At 46.4% G+C, this 22828-nt stretch overlaps 1 protein-coding gene across 1 annotated transcript in view; it reads right to left on the bottom strand.

Moving 5' to 3' along the window:
- The window catches only part of LOC149866633 (ovostatin-like), a 49635-nt gene extending 33645 nt beyond the window's left edge, over positions 1 to 15990 (bottom strand). Inside the window, exons 1-10 of the mRNA XM_090043983.1 lie at positions 15883 to 15990; positions 15267 to 15448; positions 14556 to 14739; positions 13971 to 14127; positions 11805 to 11857; positions 10227 to 10247; positions 8498 to 8666; positions 7359 to 7443; positions 1996 to 2107; positions 113 to 227 (exon numbers count right to left, since the gene is read on the bottom strand). Of these exons, the coding sequence (XP_089900109.1) occupies positions 113 to 227; positions 1996 to 2107; positions 7359 to 7443; positions 8498 to 8666; positions 10227 to 10247; positions 11805 to 11857; positions 13971 to 14127; positions 14556 to 14739; positions 15267 to 15331 (961 nt within the window). The 5' untranslated portion in view covers positions 15332 to 15448; positions 15883 to 15990. The remainder of the gene's footprint in view (positions 1 to 112; positions 228 to 1995; positions 2108 to 7358; positions 7444 to 8497; positions 8667 to 10226; positions 10248 to 11804; positions 11858 to 13970; positions 14128 to 14555; positions 14740 to 15266; positions 15449 to 15882) is intronic.
- Positions 15991 to 22828: the final 6838 nt, after the last annotated feature.

Here is a 22828-nt window from a genome sequence, read left to right on the forward strand (position 1 = left end):
GGCTGGGCAGCCAGAAATTCAACCCATGGACACCAAACTGCAGAATGCTCTGGCAAAATCCTCTTCCCCAGCCATGCCCCATCCTCCTTCCTGAGTGGCTTGGAAGCTTTACCTGTTCCTTTCTCTGTGACAGTTGCTTTCACATCCAGGCTCATCCAGTATCCAGAACGACTGAGCTCAAAGATCTTGGAGCTGAATTCCTGAGAGAGGCAGCCATCCTTGTTCAGCTGAAAAGCAAGAAAACAGACACGGAATTAAGGAGGAGAGGGGGGTGAAGGAAAAAGAGAAAAACAGTTCTTTTTGTGGTTAGGAGAATGTAATGAATTTGCCAAACAATAGCGTGATAGCTTTGTCTAGTGACCAGAAATGACATCAGTGTTCCTGTGTAATAACCCACAGTATACAACATACATATGGCTTAGCTACTAGGTCTCTTCTTCTAGATAAAGGTCCCTCCTTACATGTTGGGCTCACATCTACTGTTGACTCCCTGTGGTAGTGCCCCATGCCTGGATGTCTGTGACTTCGAATGCCTGACACAAAGGCTTTGCATCAAGCTCCAGTCTGTCTTGACCCTGGAGGGCAGCAATGGAGGGTGTGGAAAGAATACTGCCTTTGGGTGGGATTCAGAAAGCAGTCATTTTAGCTGCTTCTGAGGCAGAAGTATCTCATGGCCCTGTGCAAGGAGTTGAAGATAACCCAGGGCATATCTACATGGTGGTAGCACTGTGCCACCTTGAGGACTACCACCCCCTACCCACCCTGCTTCCAGTGGTACACCCCAAACCCAGAGAGGCTGCTTGGGGGTTGTCCTCCTGAATCTGCTCACAAGACCTAGGGCCCACACTGCTGCCACAATGTAGGCATGACCCTGATCTCCTGGCCAACATCCCCTCTCCCTATAAAACAGGTTATAATACACTGGGTTGCATGAGAATCACAGATGAATGTAGAATGACTGCAAATTCAATGCACCCTCCCTTTTCTTCCCTAGTATTAATACAAATGTAGGATAATATTTGACCCACAGTACTTCTGTCTAGACTGTGGCTACTCATTATGATGACTGGAAGCCTACACACACATGGACACTTCAGATTAGATAAATATTCAACCAGTAAATATGTAGACCAAGTCCCCTACAATCCTAAATAATACAGGGAAGAAACTTGTATTAGGCCCATGCATTCTATATCAAGAATATTTTTTTGCACCTCAAAGAATCCAACACCATCACAAAGCACTTAAAAAAAGTTGTGGCTCAAAACTGGTTAAAGTACCATTAGTGTTCATTTGTCAAGACGGGTAGAGAAGGCTAGCAATTGCAGCAGTAGCTGCATGCAGGCTTATTATTAAGACTGAGTATTTGACTGGACAAATAAAGTTTAGCCAATTGACCGGTCAAATATCAGTCAAAAATTGTGAAAAATTGCCAGTAGGTTCAAATAATACACAGAAAAAGCACAAATTTTTCATTAAGAAATGTGTCAAAAAATTTTTAAAATGATATTTCTGTCAAGAAAACCATAAGAAAATGTAGGTTTTTTTGTAAAATTGCTATAAGCTTTGACCAGTTAAAAACATTCTGTCAATTGACCAGTCAATTGGCAATATTTTCCTGGTTAATTGCCTGGCTTGCCAACCCTAATTATTATTAATGTTATTAACGTATAATGATACTACTACTACTAATGCACCTGTCTTTATATGGTATTTCGATCTGCAGAAAACACTTAAAAGGTCATTTGTCCATGTTACAACTGAGGAAACTGAGGTACAAAGAAGCAAAGTGACTTGCATGAAATTGCACCACAAACCAATGGCAGAACTTAAAATTGAACCCAGTTTTCCTGAGTGCCAGGTCACTGCTCTGTGCATTAGAAAAAAAGTAAATGGGGGAGTGGAAGGAAGAAAGAAGAAATCACAGTGAAAAGGAAGAGAGGCTTGAAGATAGGAGTGTGGCAGTCTCTTTTGTATCACCACCATTTATCTTACTTGTTTGGTTACAGCCTGACAGATTGGGTCTTTCTTGCATGCCCCGTACAAATTGAAATTCCGGCATACACTGAGCTGGATGGTTCCCTCAACAGGCTGGCCATAGGTGTACCTAGCAGAGGAGGAAACACAGCAATAGAAAATTACTATGAAAGTAGTAAAGCATTTAAACAGGCTACATAGAGGAACTATGGGAACTCCATCCTTGGAAGTTTTCAGCAGCAGGTTAGACAAGCACTTGGCTGGGACGTTTTAGTCAGGGATGAATCTGCCATGAGCAGAGGGCTGAACTACATGACCTTGTGAAGTCCCTGCCAGCCCTGCTTTCCTATGATTTTGTGATCCCAGTACAAACTCAAGAGGCTGCTCTTAGAAAATGTATCAGGCATAGAGCTAAGAAGTGCATGGGGCCAGGAAAGTCAGAGACTGGAGTAATTTTCCAGGCTTTCTCTCCCTGAATCCTAAAGAAAGGTCAATTACTTGCAAATTACAACTGTGAGGATTTTCATGCCAGCCTATGTAACTCCTGCTGCATGCCTGCAAACGTGATAGCTGAGTTTATTGCCTGAGGTCTTGACTGCCCAAACCTCCTAAAGAAACATCCTGTTATCTCCTCAGCCAGGGCAGTCTGTTTCCCAGAAGGGCCCTGAAAACATTAGTTTCTTGCTGTTTTGCCCCCCTCTCTGTGCATAGGTGCCTTCCTTTCCCCTTTGCTCTCTCTTTCATTTCTCCTTCTCCACCAGTTCTTTTTTCATCTATTTTCCTCCTTCTGAATGTATTGATTGAACACTTTCTTTGCCTCACCCACTCTCTCTCATAGTGCCAACTGTTCTCCTTTCTCTCCAGATCCATTGCAGCAGTTGTCCATTCACATGTCCTCACACACCAGAGGTTGTACTAGAGGCAGTAGGACTATTGTAGGCTGCAGGCATGTTCATGGAGGCTACTTCCATCCCATCACGGACTATTAAGAGTGGGGAGGACAAGCGAGTGGTTATGAAAGAGCACATGGATCTAGGTCCAGAATCTTCCCCTGCTTGCACTGATCCTGTCCTTTGACCCCTAAATGCTGGTTTAAAGATACTTGCTTCTCTCTTCATCAGTTCGCTAACTCCTCAGTCTACTCTAAACCTCCTACACATCTCATCTCTTTTCCTGGAGATACTGGGGGTGTATACTAGGGCTGTGCAAAATTTCAGCAGCCATTTCATTTTGGAGGGGTTTTGGCCCATTTTGGTGCCTGAAACACTGAATCTGAAACTAAATGGAAGGCTCCAAAACTAAACAAAGCCATCCAAAATCTTTTGGAGATGTTTTGGATGTTTCAGAGTCAGGCTTGCAGGAAACAGAAACTAAGAAGAGGGAAGGGGAAGAGAAGCGGGAGGACTGCTCTCACATCTCATATACAGATGCATCACAAGCAGATCCTTCCCATCTATGCAGCGCTGGTCAGGCTGCAGTTGGAGTACAGCATCCAGTTCTGGGCACCGCATTTCAAGAGGGATGTGGCTAACCTTGAGAGGGTTCAGAGGAGGGCCACTAGCATGGTCAGGGGGCAGCAGGCCAGGCCTTATGAAGATAGACTAAAGGGCCTAAATCTATTCAGCCTCTGCAAGAGAAGACAGAGGGGATCTGGTGGCCCTCTGTAAACTCACCAGGGGGGACCAGCGGAAAATAGGTGAGGGTCTGTTCCCCCAGGCACCACCTGGGATAACAAGAAATAACAGCCACAAATTGATTGAGAGTAGGTTCAGGCTTGATATCAGGAGGGATTACTTTATGGTTAGGGCTGCCAGGCTCTGAAATGGGCTCTGAAGGGAGGTGGTGCTTTCCCCTACCTTGGAGAACTTCAAGAGGAGATTGGATAGCATCTGGCTGGGGTATTATGATCCCAGCACTCATTCCTGCCCAAGGCAGGGGGTCAGACTTGACGATCTGTTCAGGTCCCTTCTGACCCTAGAAACTATGAAACTAGTGACTGTGTAGCTGGCCAGTGTCTGTGATCTGTCCCTAGGTCCCTTCCAATCCCAGTGCTCTGGGGGAGGGATGGAAGCCTACTGTCATATCATGCGCAAATCCAAGGGCCCAAGCCCCCCAGGACGAATCTGGCACAGCCTCACAGCCCTCCCAGGGGGTGCAGGCCCCCAGATCTGCATGTGGGATGACAGCAGGTTGTCACTGCCAGCTGGGAACAGCGCCAGCACCCGAGTCTGCTCGGTGCACCCTACACCAACACAGCCAGGGGAGCCATGGGAGAAGCCCCCATGGCTGCCCTGCCCGGTCCCATGCCCTGCCTGGCCCAGCCCTTAAAAAAAAAAAAGAGAAAAAAAAAGCCCTGCACTCACTGGATGTAGCAGGGGCTGTGGGGCCATGTGGCAGAGTCCCCTGCACAGCCCCCACTGCCCAATCTCCCCCCATTATGCTGAGCCCCACCCCTGATGGCACCTCCCCACCCAGCCTGAGCATTTCACCAAAAAAAAAAAAAGAAAAGGCCGTCACTCACCAGCTTCAGTAGTGGCAATCAGGTCCTCTGAGGGCTCATGGCAGAGCGCCCCCTGTACAGTGGAGGGCAGTAGGGAGCAGCAGGGATCACCCCCCAACCTGACACCTACATGGTGGCTACCCCATGGTGTGCGTGCAGTGAGGCTCAACAGGGTGCTGCATGCTATCTGGGAACTGGGGCTGCTGGGGCTGAGTGCTGCCCAGCTCCAGCTGACTGTTGGACCACCCCAGATCCCAGACAGTGCACAGTGCTCTGCTGAGCCACACTGTACCTGTACCATGGGGCAGCTGCTGCACGGGTGCCAGGTGGGGAGGGGTGATCTCCACTGCCCCTACTGCCCTGTGCTGCATAGAAGGGCTCTGCCACAAGCCCTCAGAGGCCCTGATCACCGCTGTCAGAGCCGGTGAGTATGAGGCTTTTTTTTTTTTAAAGTGCCGGGATGCTGGGGCCAGGAGGGGGATGGGGCCAGGCAGGGCAGCCATGAGGGTTTCTCCTGTGGCTCTTGCCACCCAGGGAGAGGCAGGCATAGCCAGAGGAGCTGTGGGAGAATCTGCAGCTGCCCAGCTGTGCTTGCCTCTCCTTGGCTGATTTGAATCTCTGAAACAGCGTTGAAACTCCAAAACAGATTTGGCTGAATTGAAGTGGAGCAGTGATCTAAAACATCAAAATGAATCACTGTCCTCCAAATGGCCAAATCCAAAATTGAAATGAGACATAGCCGTTTCACACAGCTCTAACGTATACATGTGCAATGTTACCGTAGCGTGTTGCTGTGGTGATGTAGCATCATATGTTGATGCGCCAATGGGGAAAGTAACCATAGAGTTGTCTAGACCTAAGGATCTTCCATGCTGAAGTGCATGGACATTTATCACGTATCTTTTGTAATGGAGGAGGTACGAAGTTCACAACTGTGGGGCAAGAGGGGAAGTTGGCTTAGTGCTAGAACTACTCCCTGGGCAGTGAGGTCCAGGGGGTGGAAAGTTTGTCCACACAAAACAGAAGGGGAGGGGAGAGGAAACTGCATCCTGGGATGCTGCAGAACTGCAACAGATGGGCAGCTACTCTGTAGGCAGTGGCCACACATTAGTTTTAGGTGTTAATGAACCGCAAAACTAGTTTCAGGTTTTAATATGTGGACAATCCAGGGGTTAAGAGCTTCAGGAGCTGCCTAAAATTAATGTGTAACAAGGCTAACTTAGATCAGTTTCACCAGACCTGATTTAACTGAACTTCTGTACAGTTCCCACTGCAGCCCTGAAGCTGAGAAAGCCAGCAGCTGGCCCCAGCCCCTGGGCTGTGCTTTTCTTATGACATCCTACCACTGGCACTGGGGCATTTTTAGCTCCCCAGCCCCTTGCCTCACCCACAGACAGACAACCCCTGCCCACCCTGTGGAGACTGCTAAACTTCTTGATCCTGCAAGCTGCTCCCAGTGCTAGTTTTACCAGCGTTTACTGGTGCCAGAAGTCAAGGAAGTAAGTTGGGGGTGGGGTGGGGAGGGATGTAGAGATTGGTTGCCTGGTGGGGGCTTGTTCATCTAAAAATAGCCTCTTGTCTGGGGGGGGTGAGAGATCTCCCTCATCCCACCAAGCCCCTGCATGGAGCTGCCAGCCCCCACCAATCCACCCCACCCTCCCTGACCTACTTCCACCAAGTTCCTTGGGGTGGTGAATGCCAGTAAAACGGGCCCTAGGAGCATTTTGTAGGATTGGGGGCAGTTTGGTATTATCAGGCAGGTCCAGGCAGAATGGGCTCCTAGGGGGGTTTGGAGGGATTGGAAAGCCTCTCTGTTCCCACCCCCCCCACCTGATCCTCCAACTCTCCTCCCCCATGGACTCTACTAGCCCCCCAGTCCTGCCAAAACCTTCTGGGTCCCACCCTCCCCCGATCCCTCCAACTCACTCACCCACAGACCCCACTTGCCTCCACAATCCCCGCAACTCACCAATGGATCCCATTAGCCTTCCCCAACGACAATCCCTCCAAGGCTCCCTGAGAGCCTCCTCTCCTGACTTACCTTAGATCTGGTGGCCATTTTTAACTTGTTTTAACTTCCCCCCTCCCTCAATGTCTGTACATATCCACTGAAGTCAACAGCCACACTCCCAGTGCCAAATCCATTCCACTTATTATGCTCCTAATGGTGATCCTATTCCACCCCATTTTAGCCCCTGAAAAATCCATCAGTGTATCTGTTTTTGTAACAGACCATCATGTCAGTCATAAGAAGCAAAAGAAAAGACAAACACCCACCCACCCACCTGTTTTGTTATTTGTTTTTCAGGGACTTGAGCAGGGTGGAATAGGATCACACTTAGGGTGGAATAGGATCACACTTAGGTGCCAACATCCACTTAGACAGCTAAGAGATAGAGAAGGATCTGTTCCCCCTATCCACCAGTGACTAGTGGTGCTATAATTAACTCCTTGTGAGAGTATAACTCAGTCCCTTCACAAGGGACTGAAGGCAGCTGGGTTCACTCAGAGCAGAGAGGCTCAGCCAAGGGACCCACAGCCAAGGATTTCAGAGCCCAAGCTGGCTGTGCGACTCTGAGCTGAAACTTCTCCTATGGCCCTTATGTGGAAAGGGTATGGCAGTGGCACAAGGCCATTAAGTAATTTTATGGGAAGACATTAGATACCTGTGTATATAACAAATAATTCCTTCAATATAGATCAAATGAAAAGGAGCACAAAAAATTAGAAACCTCTACTGCAAATCAGTTGTGCACAAGCTCTCCTCCTCCTCCCCTATTTTACCCTCTTCTTCCCCTTCACAGCCAGTCTACTTTCCCCTCTCTCTGGGGGATTCTTGTCCTACCCAACATCTCCTGGTTACTCTATATCTAATACTTACATGCCACAAACCTTCACTGTGAAATCTGGATTAATGACCGAGATGGTTTTCGGTGCATTGATTTTAAGCTCAAACTTCGGTAAGACTGGGATGGGGAGAGAAAAAACAAAAATAAAAGTAATGATATGGGAAGATATTAGATACCTGTGTATCTGAAGCCATACAAGGGAGAGCAACTATTTTTTAGTTACTATGAATATGCAGCAGGCTGGAACTAGAGTACTCTGAACTAGGATGTGGAAAGGGACCAGGGAAATAGCCTGACATACAGGAATCTTACTGATTACAATCTCCCCTAGCTGTCTCAGCAAACTTGTAGAGAAATGGGTTTAATTCATTCTGAGATGCTATTCAAGGAAGGAAAACCCTACAATCGGAATGGTATTGACACTCCTCACAACGCCAAGACCTGGACAAACTAGTGGGTGTTGCTGAGAGAATTGGCTCACTAGTGGTGCCAATGTCTGAACTTTGGAATTGACCTGCATATAGGCCCATACCTCAAGTTGTATTTTCTCTTGTCCCTTTTTACCATATGTTTCTTTTCCCTCATTCCAAATGTCACATTGACTAAAGGTCTGGATTTTGATTTGGAAGTGATGGTACAAAACAGCCCCCAGCAACAGAGCCTATCTCCTACCTTCAGGAGGGGGCAGAAGACAAGGGTGTATCTACAAAGCAGTGACTCTGGTGTAGATCTGAGCTACCCGAGTTAGCTTTAAAATAGGTAACTCAGGTACCAGCAACAGATTATCTGTGGACACTAAGAACTTACCACAGGCTAATTTACCCTGCTTCTCCAGTGTGGTTTGCAGGCCATTTTGAGCTATGCTTTGCTGTGGCTACATGATTTCTGGCACTTCACACTAACTAGTTGGGTATCTTGAGTGAATAGCACATCTAGACCTTGGGCATGAGATAAGCTTGCACATGAGTTTAGGTTTCTCTTTTCTTCTGAGGATAAGGTAGAGGCTTTGTCCACTCCTAAGGGGCAAGGAAATCCAAACACTTAGCTGACACTGGATAGGATCCCTGGCCCCTCTCCCTATACTGGCTGGGATACTTGAGGAGTCTGTGCATCTAACAGATGGGGCCTGTCTCCAGTCACATATTCTTGCAAGAATGCACCAGCCTTTTACCATACTCCTTCACAGTAAATGGGTGCTGGATTTTATCTCCTGATCTCTTCTCCACAGTGATCTGGTAGTCCCCCAGGATCGGCTCCTTGATGAGCTGGAACATGAGCTGGACAATAGCTGTCTGAGATGTCACATCCAGCCACTGGAAGATCCGATTTCCCTGTGGGTCCTGAGGACAGAGGGGACAGGAATACAAACACTGTCACAGTGGATTTCTTTTCATAGGGGGCTGGGACTAGGAAGCTGATGTTTCCCAGAGTGGGACCGACTTCGTGAGCAGATGCTGGGCTCTATATTTTGCCACTTAGCAAAGGCAACTAGGATCAAAGGAGCCAAGGAGAGGAGGTGTTTTCATGCCTAGTTTTCACACAAATGGAAGTACCCATATTTGAAGCTTCTGGTCCCTCCCTCTCCTGATCTTGTGGTATTTTACATTTCACCTCTCTCCCATCTATACCATGGTGGGGGCAATAGGGAGGTGCAACCACCTGTGACAGGCAGGTAAACCCTGAATTATTCTGACTTGCTTTTTACTGCACAGTCTTCTCATTCTTACATAGAAAAGGGATGTTAGGGGGAAAAGATCTCCCCCCACAACTTCATCCTTCCCTTCCAAACTACCTTCCTCCTCTTTCTGAGAGTCCCTGTCTACTGTCTCAGTTTTCTCCAGCTGTGAAGAGAGGGGAGGAAGCTGTGTGGGTGAGGGGCAGTCTGTGGCTCCCCCATCCCAATCGCAGATTACAGTCTGGCCTACTTAAATTGAGAAACTTTTTGGACATTTCCTGGCACTCTATAGATCATTAGTCAGGAACAATGCACTGTTGAAATTTCACTGTAAGCACAAAGCGATAGCTACACTCTACTGGACAAAGTGAAATCCTGCAGGCATGCTACTTGGAGGAGTGGGGCTTTTTGCTGTTTACAGAAAACCCCACAACATGCCATATAACTGCAAGGAGCAAAGAACTGCAATGTACAATTGCATCAATTAACTAGAATTGTTCACTTCACTGCTGAATAATGAGGAAGATATCTGCACCTCCCTGCCTGCCATCTGACACCACCAGGGAACGAATCCACTGCAGCCTGATCTGAACAACAAAGAGCACCTCATAAAAACACTCTCAGGGACCCAGAGGGACAGAGTTTCATCTTCAGCTTCCTCTGTGCAAAAATGAAGTTTATTTCCTACCTATGGGGACTTTTACCATCTTTAATTTTCCCTGAGCCCAAAGAAGTGTGTGTAAGCCCGAAATCTTGCAGATTTTTTTTTTTTTGTGATTTCTTAATTGGTCTAATAAAAGGTATCGTCTCTGAACCTACAGTTCTAGATTTTTGCATTTCTAGAATTGTTCACAGCTTTTCAGCTGGGCCATGTTATGCAAAGTGTAAACCAAAGCAACTCAAATAATTTATGGGAAGGAGGGGAACTAATTATATGCATATGGACAGGATAACTTTAATTGCATTTACATGCTGGTAAAGCTGGGATAGTTCCACTGAATTCCATGAGTTATTTTACATTTCTCCCAGTGAAACTGAAGGAAAATTTGGTCAGGTAAGTATATATACTCACACAGGCTCTCACACAGCCACATGCATACATACAAAATTTGGCTAGCTAAGTGTGCACACATGCGTATACTTATTCTCTCCCTTTCCTCCCCCCATATACACTTTTTCTGGATTTTACTTTTATACATAAACAGTTTTAAAGACAGTGTCTTACCTGAATGGTGATCAAAGGATACTGAAAAAGAGACAGTAGGGAAAGAGATGTTAAACATTTATGGAAACAGTAATAGCTTCTTCAGTATTACAGACAGAATTATAGAAATTGTGTAAAAATGTTATCTATGAAGATGTTAGCAGTCCAAGTAACTATTCAGGTAAGATTCTAATGGCTTATTAATAATTTTACTTGAGTAAGAACCACAAGACTTGGGCCCAAACGTTGAATATTATGTCAAGAGATAAAATGAAATGAAAATGTAGGATGTACTTGGCCAGATTGTTATCTTACCTGTACTGATTCAAACCTGGAGTAACTAGGTCCTCTGTGGATGCAACTACAAGAGTTTACTGTGGAGCTGACTAGTTCTGCAGTAAAGTCTTAATGTCTACATGTGTGGGCCTATGAGGCAACAGAGGAAACTAATTAATTTTGCTGCAGGTTAGTACTTGTAAACACAAGTACTATCCTATGGTGGAGGTCTTTGCTGCACAGCTATGCACATGTAGACGCTGACAAGGCCGACTGGGGTATGAGGATGGTTCAGTGCAGTGGCTGCCTGCTGGCTAGACATTGCAACATAGTGAGCTGGGTCAGAGCAACCTCAGGCTGGGAGGCTGACCTCATGGGCCCCCTGCCAGCTGGGGCTGCTCCAACCAGCTCAGCATACTGTGGTCTCAGGTGCACATTCAAACACGGTGTCCAGGAGCAATAAACTCCAGTGCAATATGAGCCAGAGGTTATTACTCTGTGCTAATAGCACATGCAGATTCTTATCCATCTGTACCCTGTCTTACTTAACTGCACTCTTGGTTTATCCAGTACTATCCAGCTGAGCAAAGTCTGCTTTTCTACTGTACAAAGTGGGTGAGAATAAGGTATAGGAAACATATTCTCTCCAGACAGGAAGCCAGTCACAATTTCCCTATGTACTGCCATAGCTACCTCATCCCCAATGGGAGAGGCTCTGTTGTTTGGAAGGGGCAACAGTGAGCACATCTACATGGGATGCTTACTGTGCAGTAGCCTAATAACACTGCACAGTAGTATGCCAGTAAAAAAATGTGCTAATAAGCTACTGCACAGTGTTATTAGGCTACTGCACAGTAACCAGCACAAAAAAAAAGTGTGCTGGCACTACTGCACAGTAACTTTAGTTATGGTGCATTTAGTTAGTAGTTCATTAAGCAAGTACTAAATTAAATGCACAGTCACTATTTGTGCACTAATGAATATGTAGACATGCCCAGTGTGTACTTTTTCTATCACCTTAGTGGCTAGAGAGACTGCAGCCATGAGTAGGACTTGCTATAGGTAGGAACAGCAGGAGGTGAATTTAATGGACAAAGCAGCAAACAGGTGCAACCACGCACACTCTTGTACTGCAACTTCACAATGGTGGTTTTGTATGGGTTGACCTAAGTTTCTAATTCACACCTTCTGCATAATTAAACTCCAATTCTGTCCCAGGCAAGTCCTTATTTAACGATCTGGGGAAGGGCTGGAGACGCGTCTCTCAGCTGTTTAAAATCCACCTGGAATTCCTTGGAAGTTCTGGTTTCTGGTCACACTCACCATTTCCTGAACAGGTCTGAAGCTGGTGTTCAGAGCAACAACACGGAACATCACTGAAATGACAGGAAACCAAATGACTAACATTAGCTGTGGTATGTCTACTGAGCTAGCAGTCCCAGTTTCATTGCAACTACCAGTTCAGTTGGTTCCTGTAGCTCTCCTTGCTTGAGAAAGGGACTGGGAAGTAGCAAATGAGATGTGTGTCCTCAGTAAAGAGGGTCCTATGGGCTAATGTTTTTCTATACTAGGTGTTTTCATCCTTTTTTAATAAGTGTACTCCTGGCAGCTGGATGCGGCATTGGGGGATGGGGCATGGCTGGACATAGAGCAGCAGCAGCACAGAGGTGTGGCTGGTGGCACCTGTTGTGTGCAAACTCTCCCTAGCGTCTGGCCAGCCAGGCAGTGCCTGTGCAGCCCACAGAGGGGTGATGCTGTCCTTACCAAACCACCACCTTCCAGCCCTGCTCCAATGATGTGGTGGCGCAGGGTGATGGTTGGTGGCGCTTCATCCCTGCCTGCCCACATGTACCCCCTCGGGTCTTCCCAAGTATACCCAGGGGTACACGTACCACCAGTTGACAACCCCTGCTCTATACCATCTCTGGCAAATATATTAGATTGGTCTGCTTCTCCCTCAGTGATTAGAAACTACCTAAATTTACTCAAACGATTGTATAGCCCTGCTTTATGCAGTTTCCCTGAAGCACTGGATGATTTTAATGTGATATTTGATTTTTTATTTTTCTTATGACCCCAGCTCCTTGGATCTGGTTAATAATCATGTGAGAACCTGACACAATACACAAATGCAATGTCTGAAAAGTTTCCAGCTCTTACAGTTGCAGGGAAAAGTCTGAGAATGTAAAGAAAGGCAGGCTCAGAAACTAGAACCCAAATAAAAATAACTCTTTTTTTTAAATCCAGTCTTGTATTCTACAACCTAGTCTCAAGATTTTGGGTCCCAACTTAGGATTCCTATGCTGCCGGTGTTGGCAGTGCTGCACTTGATTGAAGCTAGTACCACAGGCATGTTACTGAGGGTAAAGAGAGCACCATCCTCATGCATGTGCAGCATGGCTGGACTTCCTGAGTTGGTCAGCTTGGTCAGCAACCTTCCATTTTCAGCAGCTCCCAACAGAGAGCATCCATCAACACTCTGGGCTCCACCTTTTGCTTGAGGCCTCCAGGACTTTAACACCCTACTCTAAAGATGCAGCCCCACCTTGCCTGTACAAGAGGCAGAGGCAGTCGCCTCTGGGACAACCCCAGAGTGTGAAGTGAACTCCCAGAACAACGATCACAAACTCTCCACCTACCCTCTCTGATATGAACACATGGAGATCTTTACATGTGCCCTGGGGTGGGATGCGGGGGGTGGTGTTTTAATTAGAGTAGCTCTCAGAAGCCACTGTAATTAAAATTCCTGCAGGGTCTCATGTATTCAGCATCCCATGCATCAAAATGAAGGTGGGTGTGCTTTAACTAAAGCTTGTTTGACAAACTTTAATTAAAGCACCCCCCCACCATTTTGAAATTGGGGATGCTGAATACACATGACACTGAGGCTGCTAGAGCATTCTAATTAGAGTGCTCCAAAAGACTTGGTGCAGGCGTCAGGCACGTGCATAGGTGCCCATAAAAGCATGTGGATCATACAAAAAAAACAAAACAAACCAACCTAATACAGGACACCCTATGTGGCACACATCATTCTCCCTCTGGGGAGAGGATGAAGCTCACATGACAGATATTAGTTGTACTTTCAGAATAGGACCCAGCCCTGGCACAGGACAGGTTAGGCAGTGCTCTAACCTTCCCATCCTTGCCACAGGGCCCTGCCAGCACTAATAAGGGAGAAGCTATGAAAGTTGCCCTTCTTCACACCTGGGTAGCCTGAGACATGGGGTATGAATTTGGAAAGAAAGCAAGTACAGAAGGGAGAGTCATGGGCCACCTTCCATGTGTTGTATCTAGGGATGGCTTTCCCAGCTTCACGGCAACCCTCACCCTGATGTTACTGGACAGCACTAAGCAGTCCAACCAAACCAAGCTCAGGGTACTAGCTGGCCCGACATGCACTTTGCAGACCCTTTCTTTCTCTTGCCCTAGGTCAAAAAATAGGTTCTCAAAGAAGATGCCATTAAGTGAAGCAGAGCACATGCCCACCTGTTTGTCCTGGTTTGTAGATGGGCTTGTCTGTCTGGATGAAGACAATACTGTCCATGTTCTGAATTGCCACTGACCTTCTCTCTAACAGGCGGACTGTGGGGCCCATGGCAGAGAATGTGATGAAGGCCAAGGGGGAAGAAGTGGCAGGAGGAACCTGAGAGGGAACCAGAACATAAGGGAGATGATCCTGAGCTTAAACTGTTCACTCTGGGAGCTGCTAAATAATACCGCTCACAGTCCTGAGTGAACTGTTGATGCTTTCCCCAATCCTACTGCTGCTCTGTCTCTTTTTGGAACATTTCCTGTTTCTTCTCCACCTAAATCCATCCTTCCTTTAATCTCTTCTTCTCCCACAGTGTATCTGTCATCTTCCTCCTTTCCTCACCTCATCTCATTCCTTCCAACTCTAATTTCTCTCTTGGTCCCATGCCCCTTTTCTGCCCCTTCTCCTCCGCCCCCCATCTCTGTCTCTATCTGCCATTCTCACATGCACACTATGAACTCAATTCTTTAATTTTGAGCACTTCCCATGAAAACTTTGCATTACCTACCAGACAACATATAAAGGAAAAAATTCTCTACCGTGAATGTGGTGCACTGGAAAGCATCCTTTTTCTTCATAATCTGATCAAAAATAGTTGTGTTGACAGCGTTGTACTCCAGGACAATGCTGACAAACACAGAATCGTTGAGGTTCAGGAACTGCAGGCAGATCTGATATGGAGAGTCATTCTGCAGCACCGAGGGGACCATCAGGACATATTGCCTATGAATGTCACATGGAGCCACATAGCAGAGAGGGTGGGAGGACAAGGAGGAACAACTCATTCAGTAAAGCCCAGGCAATGATTATTGAGAAGTAAATAGCTTTTCCATTGTGGGATCTTTAAAAACAGACTCATGTCCTTCACAAAACCCTGTACAGCTCTACCAGTGCTCCTCACTCCTGCCCTACAGTGCTTCTGTTGGTCCAGTCTTGGGCTCCCTATGCACCTCTGCCAGCCCCCCTTCATCTATTCTGCAGCACTTAAGTTACATGAATCCAACAAATCCACAGTTATAATGCTGCCTCTCCCTTTTAGTGCCTTTCTTAAGCCTCTAGATTCAGACATGTCAAATTTAGTGACAGTTTTCCAACAGGCAAAATATCCATTTTGTATAAAATGAGAACCCACATCACTTTCATTTACTAACTCAAGTTAGAGTTTAGCCTAGATCTCCAGATAGGACTGGTGTGGACAGCAGCAGAACTATCACCTCACTTCCCTGAGTAAAGAACATGTGATTTCTTACAGCTCAGGAGTCTGTCCAGCTGTTACATGAAGGAGAAAGGCACCCAGAAGAAATCTCAGCCACATGTTTGCCGATGGAGACAAAGGAAAGGCAGGGTGAGAATCGCAGGCTAGGAATCTTCTCCTGTAGGATGGCTCGTTGTCCGTAGGCTTAGTAGCACTTTCAACAGTCCTTCTTCAGAGCTGTAACATGAGAAGCCATTCTTCAGCTCCTCTCATTCTCCCTTCTGAGATGCTGGTGGCTTTATAATCCCAGCAAGGGGTGGAGATCCTTGTCCATCCCACCCACCCCAAGGACCTCCCCAAAACCTACTGCAACCCAAACCAGTTCATAATCCCCCACATTGCATCATTTTGCTGCAGCTCTGTAATCATGTCTATAAAATGTCACCAGTGACTTTGCATGCAGGGAGTGGAGCTTTGCTTTTTAAACTGATGTGGCATGAAAAAGCAGGAAATGACCCAAAGCAGTTTCAACCTGTCAGACTAGTTTAATGCAGAGGGGTTTTTTTCCTTTCCTTTCTTTTCTTTTCTTTTCTTACTCCTGCCACCTGTGATTCTGAAGGAATTTACCTACCAGGGTTACAGGCTGATTAAAGTGGATTATCTTTACATACATATTTTGATGCTGGGGCTTTGCTGAAATCTGTGTGCAGAAGTGAACAGCCAAAGAAGTGTCCATTGCTCTCCCTTCTTCTTGACTTTGCCGTTATCTTGAATTTTGCCTCAGATGATGAGCCCTAAGAACAGAGAAACCAGAATTAGAAAAACATTTGGGACATTACTTCTTACTCTTCTTCTTATCTTGGCCAATCCAAGATTGCTCCAGGCAGTCAGTTCTTTAAGGCTTTGTCCACTCTAGTATTAAAATGATCTAAATGATAGGGCTAGTGCTCCTGGGTTGCAGTTTTTTCCCCTAGGTAGGATACAAGTACTTGCAAAGGAAATTACTCAAGTCTGGTAAGTAGGGAACCCCCTTACTTTAACTGGCAATCTTGTTCCAGGTTAAGGAACGAATTGTTCAGAGGAAAAAAAAGCCCAACGTTCTCCACCCTACTCCAGCTCACCACAGGTAAACAAAATTGGAAAACCCCGGTTTGATGGTTTTGACTGTCACTTATCTTAGCATGCTGGCATTGGAATTAAACTTTATTACCCTAGAGCCAGTTCAAGATGGATCTATAGTTTAAGCAGACATGAGACAGTCACACTGTCTTCTCCAACACTACTTTGTTGTGTGACCTTAGGCATGCCATTTTCTTTGTCTCATTTTCTCCTACTGTATAATCTAGGTATAGTAATACCAACTTCACACACCAGCAGTGAAGCTTGATTCCCTATTTATGTAAATGGTAAGTATTATAAAAGTGTAACAAATCTGCAGCAACCAGTCACACCAGAATTGTAACTACTCCATATGCTGCAAGAAGAATTTGGCCCATTTCTCTGGCACCATGGCAGCTTCAATAGCTCAAGGGACAGATGGCCTCTAGAGCTGACCCATTCCAATTCCACTTACTAGAGGTTGGTAGTGCAGCATACAAGCATACAAACTACCTATTGCAACAGCTACCCCCAAGACTATTTATACGACTTCCACAGTAATTAACCCCTTATAAAACAAGGAAAACTGGTTTCTGTTATGGCCCCCCTGTGACAATGTTTCTGTTCTTCCAGTTGCCACCCCTATGATCCATTATCACCCACTACAATCCACATCCCTAATCAGAAGAGTAACTTTGTGAAACCAATTCCAAAGAGTTAATTAAGGGGTCAAATGAAATGTCTGACCTAAGTGAACCCACAGGTGCCTTCAGACAGGTAAGGCCTTTGTCTGCTTATAGTGTACAGCTTTCCTGCCCTAACATACCTTGATGAAGGGAGGATAAAGTGTGGGGTTTTTTTAAGTTGAACTCCCTATTGTTAAGTGCTGGCAACAACCATGTTATCTTTTTATATGTGCAGGCTGTAACAAGACCTGATTACCCCACAGGGCAGCAGTGATCCATATGTTTCGTCATCGGATGCCTCATGCTCAAGGCTCTCCAAGCTCTCTAACAGTCATACTGCTGATGGAGAATCTAGTGGTAACACACACCAACACAAAGGGAAGGTGCAGCTGAATGGAACGCGGAGATTCTCAACCTCCTTTGTTCAAAATCAAACAAGGAAAACTTGAGGGCCAGAAACCACCATGCTCTGTGGCTTGACTAAATCCTTGGTGTAGAAGCATCAGGATAAATTGACAATAAATCATTACGGGAATGACACATGCATCTTCCTGGAGCCAGGTAAGGATTTTTCCCCTTTCATGAACAGACCAGGCAGCTCATCCTTAAAATTTCACTTCATGCAGATTCTTGAGAAAGTGATTTTTTTTTAAGAAAGGGATTTTTTGTCATCACATATTTACAAAAACACATGCTCACATGCTTTCACTGTCAAGCTATTTTTGCTCCTGAATGGCCTCTTTGTTGCTCAACCATCTTTTCCACTGAAAATGTTTATATACTCATATACAGATAGGTGTGGAAATTTCCCCATTTCAGAGTTACTGCTATTAGTTATTTACTTACGAGGACGAGAAGCAGCATTCAAGTTTCGGTTCTTTTCCTTGCCCAGCTCTAGAAACCGGATGGCAGCAGGTTGGATTTTTTACTGATTGAGAAGTGAGAGTTAACTGTGTGGGGCCTGTTTCCAGCAGACACAGAATGGCAATGCTCCTGGCAACAGAGTAATAGGAAAAATTCAGTCTGCAGCTTGGAGTTTCCATTTTAGTATAATCCTTATCAAAATTATTTCTATATTACTGCCTAATTCTCTGGCTTAGGCCAGGGACAGACATTCAAAAAGCCTGAGCCTGAATTGATTCAATCTTTCCAGGTTAGTCTAACCTGGGTATGCTAAACTGGTTTGTAACAGACATGGACTGAAAAAATGCAGGCACATACCTGCCGTGTCTCAGGCTAGAAGCCAAGGGATGCTAGAACAGCCCTCCCCTTCCTTGAACACTGCTGAGCTGAGGAGAGGGGGGGAAGGCCAGGCCCAGCAGGACTAGGGTGGGGTTTCCCCTCCCCCTCCTGAGCAGTCCAGCAGGGAATGTTTATAACCTGTAACTCAATGTTTATCAACCCATTAAGAAAACAAAGCCTTTCTCCATTATTTTAAGCTCTTCTTAAACAGCTTTTCCAAGGAAGGACATTACTAGCTATCTGTTGATTAGCTCCAAAAAACCTGTCTGTCTTTGTCATCACTCACAGCATGAACTGTAGCCAGCATGTGGTCTGAAGCTAATACTGAGAGATGTCTGTGAAAAGCAGAGGGGTGGGGGTGAATAATCCCTGTTTAGCAGGGAGAAGCCAGGCAGATGTCTGAAGTCTCTGCTGGAGCTCCAGTGATGGAACAGAGGGGAGGGGCCAGCCCTGCTGTGGAGCAGTGAGCCCCACCAACCCAGAGAGCATACCGGCATGGTAGGTTATCTTAAACCAGCAAGGGATCTGGGACAGATGTTGCATAAACTGATTTGGGCCAAATCAGTTAAGTCTGATACTACATTTAACCAGGCTTATGTCAAACTGATTTCAGCCAGTTTCAAACTGGTTTATGTGGACTGAACTTCTTTTCTGTTACAGGTTTAAACCAGTTTCTCATTACTTAAACCAAACCTGTTCATGTGTAATGTCTGTCCCTAGCCTTAGTGGGCATGTCTATATGAAACGTTGACTGCACAGTAGCCGAAAAATATCGCACGGTAGCAGGTCACAACACAGACAGTGCTAATTATGCTACCGCACAGTAGTATTAGGCTACTGTGCAGTAGTGTCATGTAAAAGATGTTTGCTGGTGCTACTGTGCAGTAACTCTGGTTACTGCACATTTCTTTAGTACTTGCTAATACAAGTACTGAAGTAATGTGCAGTAAATACTGGGTAGCAGCATCTCAAGTAGATGTGCCCACTGAGTCTGGTATTAGTTGCTGATGTCTGAGCGTTTATTCTTTCCCACCTCCACTTTCTTAAAGCTTCAGAATTACATTGGGTGATGAGCCTTCAAGTCTGAGCACCTAAATTTACCTAGGCCAGGTAGTAGCTGTCACATGGAAAAACCTCATATGGGTTCTCTGTTCTCATGGGGCACATCCAGATGAGCCCACACGTGCCTCTTGCCATGTCTCAAAGCAGTTTGAGATGCAGCAAGAAGCATGCTGGGAACAAAAAAGTGTTCTCCAGACTGAAAAAAAAGCAGGGCAGGGCATGGTCCAAGACTGTGCCCAGAGGCAACTGGAGGCTCAGGTCCTCCACAGAGATGCTAACCAGAGCATCTCTATGCCTGCCCCTTGCCTTAATGCTGCAGCACACTGGGCAAACAGTGATGATACAGGCTGCAGGAACTTTGACCTGGACTCCATTCCAGGTAAGTAGCAGGTTGGGGGGCTGGAAGGGGTGGGTACTGTGAGGGTGCAGGGGACCATGGGGGGACAGCTTGGAAGGGGTGGCTCCCCTACCCATACCCCACAGGGCCCACATGCCCCCCATCAGAGCCCCAGCCCCCCTGCATGGCCCACAGCTCACCCACAGCAGCAGGAGCTGTGGCTGCAGGGGCAGCTGTCCCCACATCCTAGTTAGTGAAGGGGTCAGGGGGAGCTCTAGCTGTTCTATGATAAGAAAACCAAAACCAAACATCAAAACATGTAGATATTTCAAATGTATTTTATTATGATGATAGAGACATTGGTAGGCTTCCAAATTACTTTAACTTTGTAAATATATCGATAAAACACTGTCCAACTATATATCAATAACCATCGCTGGCACTCTAGGCTGGGCGATATGCTGCATTCTGGATCCCCAGGGTGCCAGTAGCCCTGGGACCCACCTCAGGCAGGTCTGCTGACTGAGGTGCCCCTTGAAGAGACGTGTCCCTCAACCTCACTGCCCAGGAATTTACTTTAAGTCCAATAAACAAATGGGTTTCTTCATTATACACAACAATATACAGAAAAGAAAAGATTAATCAAGAGAAGAAATATATATGTGTGTGTATATAATATCAATAGTTCATAATAATAAAACCAACAATTTGACTAGAATTGACAACTGCAACAACAGATGAATAATTCCACCACACTGGGTGGTCCCATGTGCATCAAACAACCTCAGTGATTACATTCACCTAGTTATAATACTTTAAAACAGTTCCCTCCCCATAACCCAGGTTGACTTCCCTCTAGTCACACTCCTCTTCCCATAACAATAAATGGCAATACTGCTTTAACTATGATCTACCACTAGGTGGTAGAGGCAAGGCTTTTGCTGCTCCAGGAAAGGTGGACTCTTTGCTCTACCTTGGTAACTCAGCAAAAAAACCCCAAAAAGTGTTCTATCAGCCACTGCAGATAATAGGGTTCTTTTCTTTAGTTTTATTCTGAAAAATTCTCCTCCTACAAACACTAGGGGTTAAGTGTCCCCTCACACAGCCATGCAGATTTGGGATTCTCACAGCCCTGCTCCCTCTCTGGGCTGCCTCTCTCCCCCAGCACCTCCACATGCAAACAGTGGACTCCCTCTACAGGCCTCTGCCTCTGCTGTACAAACCTTTCCAGCCCAAACAGAGGACTTCCCTCTGCAAGTGCCTGACCAGGCAGCTTCTCCCAGCTAGTTTACCAACCCCTCCCCACTCTCTCTGGGTACCTGTTTTCCTGATTCCACAGCTTCAACCTGGGTGGGGAATCATCTTCTCCTTGGATGATTCAGGCTCTCCTCTGTCCTGAAGTCTGCTCCCCAGCAAGCCTCAGCTCCATTCCCTATGCAAAGGGGTGGGGAGGAGGATTTGAGTCTCTGTCCCTCTCTCCAGGTTGGTGTAGCTCTCCTTCAGCTTCCCTCCCAGCTGCTCCCCACCCCCACCCCCAGCTCTAAGGCTCCATAGTAAACAATCAGAGCCCAAGTTTTGCAATGAGGACTCTGGTTACAGTTTATATCCTCCAGTAAAGAGCGTGCATCTTGCACAGCATACCCTCTGTTTGGAAAAGCTATTGCACCCTCTACAGCCTTTTTGCCACGGTTTTTGCAAAGTTCTTAGGCACAGTTCACCCACTCAGCTTGCAGCCAGCCAAGCCTTTGCAGCTGTTTACTATATATATATAGTAGTATTTTGTTTTAATAGTGGAAGAACATGGATTTTGGGGTATTTTAAAGAGTGAATTTGGGATTTTTTATCATAGATTTCACAGTTTTTAAATGGAGAACACCAGAATTCCTGCTAGTGAGGCAAGTGGCAGGACCCAGACAGAAGAACTCACTTAGGGCTGGCATCCAGGACCCAGCTGGAGGTGGCTGACACCCTGGCCATATATATATATATATATGAAAGAGAGAGACCTTGGGCACGTCAATGCATGCAAGCACCTGTGCCAGATGGAGCTCGAGCCTGAGGCTGGCACCTCTGCTGGTTCTGGTTGAATTTTACCCCCCACCTTTTTGTTTTTGGTCACCCCATCCACAGCCCCACCAAGTCTCAGGACCTCCTGGTCAACCTCCTCCTGACCCTGGCCAAGTGGGCCCTGTAGTTGACCAGAAAGGAGGCTCTGGCCAGGAAGGTGCCTGGAGACTGTGAGGCTGCTTTCCTCTCACTTGTCTGAGCGCATTTCTGGGCAGAGCACCAGTGGGCAGTATCCATCAACTCTTTGGATGCCTTTGAGGACTGGTGGGTGTGGGCTGGAGGGCTCTGCTCAGTGTCCCCCTCTAGAGAACTTATTTTCACATTTTGATCCTTTCACCCCCATGTAACTCCTATCCTGTTTTTGCTTTTTTCATCCCAATAAATTAGTTGTACCTTTCACCCTTTGGCTCCACAAAGGGCTATTAGTTAGCTGGGTGGGCCTTAAGCCTACGTTAATATGGAAGATGCACATAGACAGGAGCTTCTGGGGTGAACTTTACCCCCCACCTTTTTATTTTTGGGTACCCCATCCACACACCCCCAAGTCCCAGGACCTGGTCAGCCTCCTCCTGGCCCTGGCCAAGTGGGCCCTGTACATGACCAGGAAGAAGGCTCTGGCCGGGAAGGTGCCCAGGGACTGTGGGGTTGCTTTCCTCTCACTTGTCCATGCAGGTTTCCAGGCAGAGCACCAATGAGCGGTATCCACTGGCTCCTTAGATGCCTTTGAGGACTGGTGGGTGCTGCCTGGGGGGCTCTGCTCGGTGTCCCCTTCAGGTGCACTTATGTTCATGTTTTGACCCTTTGACCCACATGCCACTCCTATCCTGTTTTTTTCTTTAGTTGTCACAAGAATTTAGTTGTTCTTTTCATCCATTAGCCCCTGTAAAAAGGGGCTACTAGTTAGCTACGTGGGCCTTGCCCATCGTAATCGGATGGACAAATAGGAGTTTTCCGGCCAATTTGTATCTGGAGACACTAGCTCCTTGTGCCAGCTGGACTGCTGTAGCAGCCCTAACTCAGAAGTCCCTGCACCCTCTATCCACTGCAGCAATCTGACAGCAGGGGCTGCTGTCTGGCTATGACTTGCTGCCGCCTGCTACAGCATACAGCCCCATATATATACTG

Source organism: Crocodylus siamensis, chromosome 4 (assembly GCF_052110815.1).
Source record: "Crocodylus siamensis isolate JL-2025a chromosome 4, ASM5211081v1, whole genome shotgun sequence".
In the NCBI taxonomy this organism is placed as follows: Eukaryota; Metazoa; Chordata; order Crocodylia; family Crocodylidae; genus Crocodylus; species Crocodylus siamensis.